Below are 14,031 nucleotides of genomic sequence, written 5' to 3'. Positions count from 1 at the left end.
TATCTCATTTTCATTCAAAATATTCAAATTTTATACACCAAAACACTATCGGATAAGTGATACCATACCTGCCGCCTAGAGACAAACCTTGCAGCAACAAAATCAATTGTCAGAGGACTAGCTTTCCACACCACCCTACCACCCACTGTACAATAGCACAGTTGATGAATAATGGAGTCATCTTCTTCGCCACAGACTGTACAAATAGGGCAATCCACAGCCTTGATCAGCTGCAATAATTTGTCTAATAAATCTTCTATCAACACTCATTCAACTTTTAGTGGTCCAGTTTAATTGTTTTTGAGAGTTTAAAAATAATTTTATGTTGTGAAAGCTAGAATAGATTGGTATTTTTCCATGGCACCTTAAAGTATGTTCTTACAATATGGGACGGACAAGAAAATTATGTGAGGTGGGTAATAGTATTAAAATTTTATAGGTGTATAATTATAAATAAATAAATAAATGACTAGTATATAATATTGAAAATTAATAATATAGTGGTTGAACTACATGAAGTAGTACTGTAGTAGAAAAAACAAGTCATGCTTCTTCAAACTCGGTAACACCCTGCTCAAAAATAATATATTCCTCTCATGCCATAAGGAATCAAACAACGGTAAGAAAGATAAATGATATATATTTTCATTTGTTGTTTTAAAAAATATAGATGTGAAAAGAAAATAAGTAAATATAGGAGAGGTTATTTTGTAATACTGAAAAAAGCTGAAGGAGGTAGAGTAATTTTTTTACTTAGAGATATGGGTGTTTTATTTCTGGGTGTAATTTACTTCCAATTAGTTGTAAGAACATATAAAACAAAATATAAATTCAACTATTTGAGGGTCATCTATTTATTATTTACCATATTTTTTAGATTTATAATTACAAAGTTAAGAAAATTTGCGATTGTAATCATAAAGAACTTGTAAAAATGGAAGCCAAAACAGTGAGACTTGTTTAAAAAAAATTCTGACCATTCCACTACTGGTTACTGGAAAGGACTTTTAACTCGTAAAAGGTTTGGTAGTCCAATCGGTGTGATATTCCTTGTGGAGATCGAGTGATCGATTCTTGTTCATGAACTAAGGTACTGAATTTCCTTCATTTTTATCTTATAGGTTCTTGATAGGTTATTATTGTCATTTCTTCTATAGGGTTCATGTCATGTAACCTCTTCAAAGTCTTTTATTTTATTTGCATTATTCAGTCAAGCCTTTTGCTTTCAAAATATATATATATATATATATATATATATATATATATATATGTAAATTGAAGCCAAATTAAGGGGAATTAGATGTTATTTGGTAGTAAGTGTTTGTGGGTTTGTTTAAGAGAATTAAAAATTAGGGCTCTAGAAGCAAACCTCTTTCAAATTCATAAAAGCAGAGCAAAGTCAGGTTTGTTATTCTGTTATCTCAATTTTAATTTGTGATTTTTTTTTTTTTAATTATTCTTGTAGCGTTTTTTTTTTTTTTTAGGCTCAATAAAACCAAATAGTTGTATTTAATGTTGAAGCACACTGCAATAGATGCTTAATGTATTTGCTGTTTATGTTTTCTTTTCATGTTTTTGGCCAAGTGAGGCTGCAATTATCAGATGTGCACACGAAGCAGAGCAGTTTCAGTTTTGATTGTTCCCTAAGCATTGACGATGCCTATGTATTAATGTTGCGTTTGAGAGTACCGAGTTAGTGTTTTGGATTTGGCATAAGAGAAAATTTAGTTTGAACTTTGTACTAAATTTTCTTTAATTTTAAATCCAGCCATTCGATTCGACGCTCCCAAACAAACAATGGCATAGTTATGTGTAAAAGTCCAAAACTGGAGGACGGTCGATTTTAATTGGAAGGAAAGAGCGGACATGCCTATGTGAATTCATCCTCCAAGGCTGGATTCATGGCATTTCCTCCCTCTTAAGAATCGAAAAGTATGTGCAAGACTCCAAAACCTCCATCATTGTCATTTCTGTTCCATAAATTATTACCAACTAGTTGTTGATATTTTTCTTATTTTAATTGACAATTTTGATTGGAATGAGGAGTGGACATACCCAATTTGAATGCATAATCCAAGATTGAATTAATAATTTGATATTCTATTATCTTTGCTCTACTGCCCCAATACTCTCTCTTCTTCACAACTATTGTCACTCTCTCTCTCTCTAGATACAGAAGATAATGGCTGTAGAATTCGTGGGTGGAGGTCTTCTCTCGGCAGCCTTTGACGCGCTGTTTGAGCGGTTGGTTTCTGCGGATTTCATGAGCTTCTTTTCCAAACGAAAATTTGATGATGGACTCGTGGACAAGCTGAGGATAAACCTGATAGCCATTCAAGCAGTGTTGGATGATGCGGAGGCCAAGCAAATTACCAACAAGGGCGTGAAAGATTGGCTCGACGAGCTCCAGCATGTTGTCTACCAAGCTGAGGACTTACTGGAGGAGATCGCTACCAAAGCTTTGAGGAGCAAGGTGGAGGCTGACCGTGATCAGTTCCAAACCCAAGGCAGCACAAGTGCAGGAGGAATTTTGCGTCCATGGAAAAGATTACGTAAAACTCATTCCGTCTCGATTTCTGCTTATCTTTCTGATGAAGCAATCGAGTCCAGAATGAAAGAGGTCGTCAGTAAGTTGGAGTTGTTTGGCAACCAAAAAGATTCTCTTAATCTGACAGAGAATGTTGGAAGGAAACAATGGCAACGACAAGAAACTTCGCTGGTAGATGAATCTGAGGTCTATGGGAGGAACGACGACAAAGAGAAGATAATGAAATTGTTGTTGTCTGACAATGTAGCTGGGAATCAGATTCAGGTGATCCCCATTGTAGCAATGGGTGGGATGGGCAAGACAACCCTTGCTCAACTCGTTTACAATGATGCTGAAGTAAATGAGAAATTTCATATGAAAGCATGGGTCTGCGTCTCTGATGCATTTGATAGTTACACGATAACAAAGAAAATATTTGACGATGTCACCGCATCAAACAATAATATCGACAGCCTTGATCAGCTTCAAATCAAGTTGAAAGACAGCCTTGCGGGAAAGAAATTTCTAATTGTTTTAGACGACGTTTGGAATCACAATTATAATGACTGGGACCGCTTAAGAAAACCTTTCAGTGCTGGAGTACAGGATAGTAGGATTATCGTTACAACACGCAGTGAGGAGGTTGCGTCAGTAATGGGCACCATTCCTAGTCATCACTTGCAGCAATTGCCGTTTCAAGATTGTTGGTCATTATTTGTAAAGCACGCATTTGTGAATGGAGATTATATGGCTAATCCAGAGCTAGAGAAAATTGGCATAGATATTGTGAAGAAATGTGGAGGCTTGCCTTTAGCTATTAAATCACTTGGAGGTCTCTTGCGGTCTAACCTGGATATTGATATTGACTACTGGAAATATATATTAAAAAGCGAGATATGGGATTTGAAGAGCGACATTTCTCCGGCTCTAAGATTGAGCTATCATTATCTCCCTTCACATTTAAAGCGATGTTTCGTGTCTTGTTCAAAATTTCCTAAAGGTTATGAATTTGAAAAGGAAAAGTTAGTACAGTTATGGATAGCCGAAGATCTTGTGCAAAAATCCAAAAGCAATACATTAGTGGAAGATGAAGGTAACAACTACTTTCGCGAACTATTATCAAGGTCTTTCTTTCAGAGAACGAGTGATAGTAATTCATATTTTGTAATGCATGACCTAATCCTTGATTTAGCTCAACATATATCTGGAAAGTTTTCTGTTAGGTTAAACGATGATGAGCCACTTGATCATATTTGTGAAAAATTTCGCTATTTTTCATTTGTGCAAGGCATATATGACACATTTGAGAAATTTAAGGTTGTTAATGAGGTTAAGTGTTTACGGACTTTCATATCATTTTCAAGAGTTGGATGGAGGCACTACTTGGGCAACAAGGTACTCCATGATATGTTGTCGAGCCTGAGATGCTTAAGGGTGTTATCTTTATCTCGATATGAGATTTCTGAATTGCCTAAATCGATCGAAAGTTTGATACTTCTACGCTATTTGGATCTCTCTGGGACAAAAATCAGACGATTAACTGATTCAATAACAACCTTGTGCAATTTGCAAACATTAGATTTGTCAAATTGTTATCGTCTCATTGAGTTACCTGTGAATATTGGAAAACTAATCAACTTGCACCATCTTGATGTTAGAGGAACTGCAATAACAGAAATGCCGACTCAAATGAACAGATTGAAAGGTCTCCAACATTTAACATATTTTGTAGTTGGCAAGAATAGTGGGTCAAGGATCAATGGGTTGAAAGAACTTTGTCATCTACGGGGAGAACTCTGCATTTCAGGGCTTCAAAATGTAACCGGTAGTCTAGATGCATCAGAAGCCAATCTGAAAGGAAAGGTGCACCTTGAAGGGTTAAAACTGGAATGGTGTGGTGATACTGATGATTCACGAAAGGAAAGGGAAATATTTGACAAGCTACAGCCTCATGAAATGGTGAAGGATCTTGAGATCATTAACTATGGGGGCACAAGATTTCCAAATTGGTTAGAGAGCACTCCTTTTTGTAAGATGGTGTCCTTGAAACTTAGTAAGTGTGCTTATTGCAATTCCTTGCCGTCGATCGGCCAGTTACCCTCTCTAAAATTTTTAAGCATTGAAGAGATGAAAGCAATAGTGGAGGTGGGTCGGGAGTTCTATGGGAATGCTTCTTCTTCGACCAAACCATTTCGATCTCTGGAGTCACTAAGTTTTGAAAGAATGCCAGAGTGGGAAAATTGGCATTCATTAGGGGTCGGAGAGTTCTCTTGTCTTTTAGAGCTTTCTTTGTTGAGCTGTCCCAAGCTGACCGGTGAGTTACCCAACCACATCCCGTCTCTAAGGAAAATTGAAATTTCTGGATGTAATCGGCTTGTGTCAAATCAAATTGGGCAGATGCTGCAACACACACCTTCTCTCGAGGAATTGAAAATTTCTTATATGTCATACTTGACGGTATTGCCGACGCAGCTGCAAGACCTGAATTCTCTTCAGGAGTTAGAGATTATATGGATACCAAAATTGAAAGAATTTCCTTTTCAATTGTGCAAATTACTAAAACTTGAATTGTTGAAGATAGAGGAATGCGACAAGTTTGTGTCTATTCCAGGTGTGGGGTTGCCACCGACTGGTGGTCTACCTGCTACATTGAAAACACTTGACATCCGGGACTGTTATAGTTTAGAGTTTCCAATTCTGTCGGAGGAGGAGACGGAGCGTAATTACCACTTGACATGTTCTATAGAAACTTTGTGCATATTCTACAATTGTGGTCTACTCAAATTGCTGTCGTTAGGTTTCTTCCCAAAGCTACGTTCTCTAGAGATCTGGGGTGGCGAAGACATTTTGTTTCCTAACGAGCTCCAAAATCTGATAGATCTTGTATTACATGATTGCAATGCAGTTGGACGATTGTCCGCTCCCAATCTAACATATTTTGAAGTTCGTAACTGCAGTTATCTGCAGTTGTTGCCGCAACAAATGCACAGTCTCCTCCCATCTCTTCAAAATATGGTTATATCTCATTGTCCAGAAGTTGAATCATTTCCAAACGGAGGTTTGCCATCCAACCTACGTGAACTTACCATATGTAATTGCAATAAACTCATGGAGGGCCGGATGGGGTGGGGTTTGCAAGCACTCCCATCTCTTGAAAGCCTCTGCATCAGCGAAGAAAAAGACGAAGACGACGACAACAACGAAGAAGAAGAAGTAGTAGTGTTGGAGTCATTTCTGGAGTGGCTAGAAGAAGAAGAAGAAGAAGAAGAAGTGTTGGAGTCACTTTGGGAGGAGTGGCTATTAGAAGAAGAAGAAGAGTTGGAGTCATTCCCGGAGGAGTGGCTATTGCCCACCACTCTTAGTTATCTAAGGATTGCAAATTTTCCAAATCTGAAATCACTGAACCACAAGGGCCTTCAACACCTCACCTCTCTTACAAGTCTGATCATTGTTAATTGCCCTAAGCTCCATTCCTTGCCAGAAGAGGGGCTGCCCAACACCCTCACTTACCTGTGTATATTCCAATGTCCATTGCTGAAACCACGTTGTCAAAGGGAGAAAGGGGAAGATTGGCCCAACATTTTCCGAATCCCCCACATAATTATCGATAGTGAAGACATTGTAAACTTTGACTGACACTCATTGTGTAGGTTCATTATGTAAATACTGGTCCAGATTTTTGGGGGGCTCTGAAGAGGAACAATTACTGATACAGGGAAGATAAAAGGTTGGTTTCTGTTGTTGAGCCTTTCTTTTGCTTACGTTTAGGTGTATTCTGTTGAACCGACTGAAACTGCTGTTCTAAGTGAGGAAAGCCCAGTGAGTCACATTGTCTTACATGCCTTATTCATTTTTTCGTTTTATATCATATTTAACCAAACTGCTGTTGTATAAATTGTGTAGTTTCATTATCATTGAGTTAAATAACATAGATGTATCTTGGTTCTTGGCGGGTGCTTTTAAATTTTACACTGTAATCTTTTTATCAATAAATGGATATGATCGTGATATCTTGGTTGGGAGTGTTGAGTGGTAAAATTATTTGGTTACATTTGATGGAAATGTCATTAGCTTTTTGCAAGGAGTACTAAGTTTGTTGGAGTACTTTTTTTTCTGATAGTAGGAGATACACCCACCCTTACAAGTTAATTAGCAATGGATGTTTCCAATTACGCATTTACTTTCTATGCTTGTAGACAGTCCTCCATTATTATTCTATATGTATCATGATGCATTTCCTGTTTTCTCTTATCAATCGAGATTCATTATTGTCACAAATTCATTTCTTTCATTAGGTTGCCCCTAGTCTGTATAAGACAAGCATAGATGCCTTCATTCTTCATACATGGTGTCTGGCATAGTGTCCTGTAAACATGAATTTATAATAACAAAAGCAGAGAGATATATTGGAGATTGACTATCGTACAAGGTTGTTGCGCTGACTGAATGAAAGGGATTTAAATATGAGTTCTCATGTTTAGTAAGTTCGGCTCTAGATTGTATTAATGATGATACATTTTTTCCTTTTTTGGATGTCACTTGATACACAACATGATGCGGTAACAGTTCTAGTATTCTACTTGTAGATTTGTTTCCTTGGATTGGTTATCTGTATGTTTAAGGGTTAAATGTATTATATTGTGGTGGCTAGATGGGCTCAAACCCATCAATCTTGAGAAATTTGAAAAGTACATTCGTTCAATGTCACGAAGCAATAAAAATTCTGAGGGCAGATAAGCAGTAAATTTCATGAAAGATACTTGAGCTCTTCGGGTTTGTGATGTGTTCACCCTTTGTTTGAAATCTTAATCCGGCCTACCCATCAGACTGTGTAAATGAAATAGGTTTGGTGGAGATGTGGTTTGTAATTTGGTCCCGTGCCTAGATTATGGATATCTAAGTATGAATGCAGAAGGGAAGATATTCATAGATCTGTGTCTCAAGTAGTATTGATAAGTTATGTTCGATCACTGTGAAAGAAACTTTTAATAGAAATTCGTCTACTCTTTTCTTTTGTATATTTTGTTGTTACCATTTGTTTTGTTCGTTATTTATTGTTACAATGTTGATGTCACTTGGTAGCCCTGAAAAGTGTTCCAACTATAGTGACCTTAGCTGCCATTGAAATCATTTTACTCCTGCTAAGGAAATGCATTTTCTCTATCCTTTTGAAGTTAGTAAACCTAAATATCATTTTGGCTTGCAAAGACGAATTGTTTTCCCTGCTTAAGATATTAATGATGGTTCTGTTTGGTTAGGATTCTGAATCTATGATGAAATTTCAGGCAGTTTCAGATTAAGTAGAAATTTCTTGGCAATGCTTCTTCCTTTCGTTATATCATGTTCTATAATGAGTATCTTTGGCTGTTGTTACCTGTTTTGTTTTGTTCATCTTTTTTTTTCTTGTTCTAATTTTCCATGTTTTTCTTCTCCGAGTACGATAATTTTCTTTTCTTATGTATTTTATTTTTCATTTTCTTCTATCAAGATATTTTGAGAAGAGAAACAACTTCACTTGTTTACTCTTTCCTAACTGAATACATAAATTCATGTAATAGGCCCTCTCACATAAGATATAAGGAATAGGTGCTGGTATCATCCCTGCTGTTTTTGACGTCAGCATTCTTGATGAAGTCAAGTAAGCTTGAAAATCTTATTGTTGGCCATTTAGTTTGAATTGACAGGTGCAGTCTTTTGCTCATGCAATTGTTATCCTTTTGGAGTAAAAAAAAAAAAAAAAAAAAAAAAAAAAAAAAAAAAAAAAAATTTGAGAACACATCAATAAAGAAAGTACATACTCTTCATATGATTTATGATGTATTTTATTATCTCCCCATCTTTAAGTCGTTGAAAGTTGTGCATATGGTGGTTGTGTTTCCATTTGCTTTTCTTGGCTGCTAGGCATTCATAAATTTGAAATGTGTGTTCACAACATGTGCAGATATAAACAATCTCTTAGAGTTGTTTTGGTCCTAGGGTGATTCTTCTTTTGAGAGAAGGGGTAAAAATATGAAAAGGGAAAGGAGGATGGCATACTGTATGCTTTGCTCTTCCCTTATAATATATATTTTGATATAGAAGTAAAACCATGCCTTCAATAAGTTAGAAAATAGAACAGTTGCAGTAACTGAGAAATCTTCTTAAAGAGTGAACTTTTCAAGGACCTGAAATTTCATGTATTCTTCAATCTTCACATCTCCAGATGTTTTTTTGTTTTACTTATTCAAAAATAAAAAATAAATCATTTATTGATGTGCATTTTTAATCTGTTCAGAGTACCACTCAATAAATAGCAACACAATCTATTTTGTTAATGAAAAATCTATGCTCTTTGACACTTAGCATATCCTTTTTTTTTCCAAGTCATGTTCAGAAATAGTTTGTGTAATGTTTGTGTCTTATATAGGTATGTGGTGCATTTTGTTTATATGTTGAGTATTTTGAAACAAAAAGAAAAGGGAAAAGAAAAGAAAATCGGCGGGACCCACCACCCACTCAAACATATGGTTTAGAGACTTTTTTTTTTATGCTCATTCTCTTTCCCCGCTGAATCCTCTCTCTCGGCCAGTGCTCTATCTCTTTGCCTTTTTCTTTTTCTTTTTCCTTTGCAACTTGAATCTTTGATTAATTCATCATCTCTTGGTAGATTTGAGTGCCGTTTGAGGCAAAACGAAGCTTGTGTCGAGCTCTACGCATCCATACCAACAATTCCAGATTTGGTGCACCCTTTAAACTTCGAAATTTAGGACCCATTTTCTAGGATTTGCTCATTTTTGAGGTAGGGGCATCTTAATCCACTCTCTTCTTGTTCCATTGTGAGTTATACTTTTTTTTTTGTTGTGCTAGACATGCTAAATTTGAGAATTAATTGCTTCAATGAGGTATAAGTGATGTTTAGAGAAAATTCATGTCTTAGGGTTATGACTTGTCTATGTGAAAAGCATGTATAGATGATGGCTTTGTGGTGTTTTTTGTGAATTACACCTCTTTTATGTGCTAACATGCTTTACTTGGGGATTAATTGTGTTAATGATTATTTTAATGTTGTCTAGAGAAATGTATGTTTATGCACATGTGATGTATTATGTGAAAAGCATGCCTATGTGTTGAGTTTATGTCTACTATGTGTAAACTTGCTGAAAGGGATGTATGAGACCATGCTTAATTGTATTGTGCCAAAATTTCACATTGTCATGATATTGAGATTATATGTACATTCTTGGACATGTCATTGGGATGCATGAAATGGGAGAATTTGTCTTGAAATGAAAATGAGGAATTTTTGGGAGATGATAGTTTTTGTGAAATGGTTTTGATAAACCCGGTCGCTGCGGGGTTACCAACGGGCCGGAGGTTAATATAGCCTAGAGGGGACTAGGGAGTCGCCCTAGTGTGGTTGAGCTAGCTGGGCCCCATAATGACGCCGCGGGGTTACCAAGGGTCAGGGACACTAGCCAATCCTCCTCTCGTGTCGCAGCGGGGTTGTCAAAGGGCGAACTGTATTAACGTTTGAAAGTGATGGTTTTGAGAATGAAAATGGGGAGTGTCATTGACATGCATTGCATTTCATTGCATTGCATTGCATTGCATTGGTTATAATTGGAATTGAATTGTATGTTATATTTGATCCCCTACGTTGTATGATCCCTATCTCCCATTGGCCTATGCTTTGCTTGAATTCACAAGGACACAAGATTTGTGTCTTAAGTGTCACCTACTGAGCATATAGCTCACCCTACTATTTATACATTTTTTTCAGGTCTTGGAAAAGAACTGGTGGATGATAACCCACCTCAAGCCTGAGCGATACTAGAAGCTCACTTTTGTGTCTTTTGTATATCTCCCATTATTTTTGCAAAGCACTAAAAGTGTGAAGGTGTATATGTATATTTTGCAAAACTTTGTCATGTAATGTAATTAAGGTATTTGATGATATTTTGAATGTGAATTTGATAGCATGTAAACCTTATTGATGAATGGGGAGAGTAATACTAGTTTGAAGTATTATTGAGGTCATTTGATTATGTATTATCATCTATTATTGCCGTGAATTCGGAATTTGAGCCATGATAAGTTTAAAAATGAATTTAAACAGGTTGCGGTAGGTCCATTTTTAGGGGAGGTTATGCCGAATTTTTAAAATAAAAAAAAATTATTGGCATCAGTTAGGGTCGTTACAAATTTGGTATCAGAGCAAAGGTTCGAAAACCTTTAGGACGACGGGTAGAGGCCTACATAGAGTCGCATGGGATGTTGTTTGTATTGTTTACTTGACTACTTGCTACATGGAATCTTATTTAAATGAGCATGCTTAACTGCCTATGTGTTTACTTGCTTACTTGTTTATGTTAAAATGTTTCTTGCATAGTCTTGCATGCTAAGTGTTGTACAGTATTAATTCTTGTTGAGTCGTCCACAGTGGACTTTAGTGTCATGTTTTTGAATCGTTTTCTCATTTTATAGCACGATGTCAAGGCGTGAGGAACCTAGAGAAGTTGGCCCTAGGCCAACAAGGGGCGATGTTGGTGAGAGCTCTAGCTCCAATCCAGCGGAGCCAGTTGATGAGAACATGCTTCTTAGGGACTTGATTCCCCCAAGAGCTGTTCCCCCAAGAAGAGAGAATGTTGAAACACCCGTACCCGTAGAAGTGGGTGAAGGTTCCGTGGCACTAGAGTTGAATCGATTGTTGCAAAATGCCGTGAGAGCAACTATTGTTGCTCAGCCGCAGTTGGTACCACAACCTACAGTTCGAGTTGAGGAGACTCCAGCTCAGAAGCGTCTCAAGATCATTAAGGGGTTTTCTCAGCTGATGCCGGTTATGTTTGAGGGCGGTGCGGACCCAATGGTAGCCGACAACTACATGAATCAAGTCGAAACTCAGTTGACCTCAATGGATGTGACAGAGGATCACTTGAAGATCATCCTAGCAACTTACAAGTTTGCTATGGATGCCAAGGTTTGGTGGAAGTCGATCACTAACCAGTACAAGATTGAAGAGATGAGTTGGGACAGGTTCAAGGAACTGTTTTATGAGAAGTACTTTCTGCTTTTCAAAAGATGGGAGTTACAAGACCAGTTTCATAATCTTATTCAAGGGAACATGTCAGTGGCGAAGTATGAGAACAAGTTCACCTCACTCTCCCGTTTTGCTCCAGAAGTGGTGAGAGATGAAGCTAACAAGACTCGAAAGTTTGTCTCGGGTCTTAATAATCGAATGAGGCCGTTGATCACGGCACAGTTTATTAAGGTTTACTCTGAAGCAGTGGAAAGGGCTTTGATGCTGGAGGCTGACAATAGAGAGAAGGATGCAAGAAGAGAGTAATTGAAGCAAAAGAGGGGTGTAGGGCCATCCTCAGAGGGATCTTCTTGGAAAAGGAACAGGGGCAGTCCATCTTAGTTTCAGGGGCAACAGTCTACAAGATCTGCTCCTACCACTCCTATGCCAGCTAGACCTGACAGGAGTGCAGTTGTTTGTTATCAGTGTCAGCAGCCCGGACATTACAAGTCCAGTTGCCCGATGAGATCGTCTTCAGTTGCGTCAGCTCCGAAGGCTTGTTATGGGTGTGGCCAGCAGGGTCACTTGATTCGTGATTGTCCGAGTCAGAGAGCAGGCACCATTAGTGGCAGAGGATCACAGCAGAGGCCGTCACAATCGGCTACAGTTCAGTCAGATTTCAGACCACCACCACCACAGCCTACTATGTCTTCACAGGGTTCACGATCAGTTAGGAGGGATACTCCTACTATGTCAATGCAGCAGTCAGGTGTTCAGGTTGGCAGTCCTCAGGCACAGGTACCACAGGGACGTGTTTTTGCACTGGCACAGACCGATGCATCTTCTGGACCGTCAGTTCTTCGAGGTATATTTCCAGTGTTTGGTTGTTGGGCCCGTGTTTTGTTTGACTCTGGTGCATCTCATTCTTTCATTTCATCATCATTTGCACTTGTATCGGGGTTAGAGGTTGGTTTCATGGATCTGGCGTTATGTGTTAATACGCCAGTTGGGGTTTCAGTGTCTTTGAGCCGAATTGTGCGGGAGTGTCCCATTGTGATAGTCGGGCGGACTTTCGTGTTTGACCTTATCCTCCCGGAGATGACTAGCTTTGATGTCATCCTCGGGATAAAACGTGTGCTTTGTTTAAAAAAACCCTACACAGACGTCTACCTTATACTTATAGAGTTTTCTTAAACCCTAGGTTCATTTAAGTCCAACTCATAATCCTAACCGGCCCATCCAATTAACGTAGAAACCTACGACGGCTATAATATAAAACCCTAATTTATACTGTAATTAAAATCCTAATTAGATGTATTTACCTAATTACCCTATTCACCATTAAATACTTAACAAATAATCTAATTGAACAAAATAATAATTAGTAAACCCAATTAAACCAAATAAGACATACATAAAATAAGACACACATAGAATAATTAAACCAATTACACTTAAACCATTAATGCCAATTAAATAATTAAAACACTGACAAGTAATTCCAATCAAATAACTAAACCAATTACACTTAAACCATTAATGCCAATTAAATAATTAAAACACTAACAAAAAATTCCAATCAAATAACTAAAAATAAATATCATTTAAATAAATTAAATCACCACAAAAGAAATAAATTAAATCACCACAAAAGAAAACAATTAAGCACCTAACAAAAAAAAATAATGACACATAATCAAATAAAATGCACTTAAATAATAAATTAAATACCATTAAATACCAGGAATATCCTTTTTAAAATTAGGGACATTACATTCTTCCCCTCTAACAAAAGGAATTCCGTCCTCGGAATTCACTCGTACCTTCTTCCAATATTTCAGGAAACCGTGAGCGAATGACATCCTCTCGTTCCTAAGTGGACTCAGACTCATTGTGATGACTCCACTGAACACGAACCAAAGGAATAACCTTATTACGAAGAATCTGATCTCGTCGGTCGACAATACGACACGGTGGCTCTAAATAAGTTGCATCCGGCTGCAACGCAATCTCCTCAACATCGATATGCTGATACCGATCCTCATCTCGAAGAAATTTCCGCAACATGGAAACATGAAACACGTTGTGGACGCGATCCAAAGTATCCGGAAGTGCCAACCGATAAGCAACAGCTCCAATGCGATCCGTAATCATGAATGGACCAACAAATCGCGGTGACAACTTCCCTTTCTTCCCAAAGCGCATAACCCTTCATAGGAGACACTTTGAGTAAAACCTGATCCCCAACCTGAAACTCCAAAGCCCGAGTACGACAATCAGCATAGCTCTTCTGCCTACTTTGGGCAGTACGCATGCGATCTCGAATAAGAGCAATCTTTTCAGAGGTATCCTTGATGAACTCAGGACCTAAGAATCGATTCTCTCCAACCTCCATCCAACAAACAGGCGACCGACACGGTCGACCGTACAATGCCTCAAATGGTGCCATACCAATAGTCTTCTGGAAACCATTGTTATAAGCAAACTCCACAAGTGGCAAATATTCCTC

The 14,031-nt window shown here is 37.8% G+C and overlaps 1 protein-coding gene across 1 annotated transcript; it reads left to right on the top strand.

The window, feature by feature from the left end:
- Positions 1 to 2,830: 2,830 nt before the first annotated feature.
- Positions 2,831 to 6,163, top strand: LOC132301221 (putative disease resistance protein At3g14460). Its single transcript, XM_059798495.1, has one exon. The coding sequence runs from the start codon at positions 2,831 to 2,833 to the stop codon at positions 6,161 to 6,163; it is 3,333 nt and encodes a 1,110-aa protein (XP_059654478.1).
- Positions 6,164 to 14,031: the final 7,868 nt, after the last annotated feature.

This window comes from Cornus florida, unplaced genomic scaffold (assembly GCF_030987335.1).
Source record: "Cornus florida cultivar Cherokee Brave unplaced genomic scaffold, ASM3098733v1 CherokeeBrave_3.0.0_Hap2_Chr03, whole genome shotgun sequence".
In the NCBI taxonomy this organism is placed as follows: domain Eukaryota; kingdom Viridiplantae; phylum Streptophyta; class Magnoliopsida; order Cornales; family Cornaceae; genus Cornus; species Cornus florida.
This window is presented reverse-complemented; position numbering and strand designations above follow the sequence as displayed.

Coding starts and splice junctions, on each gene's coding strand:
- LOC132301221 (XM_059798495.1), top strand. CDS start 2,831: ATGGGTGGGATGGGCAAGACAACCCTTGCTCAACTCGTTTACAATGAT.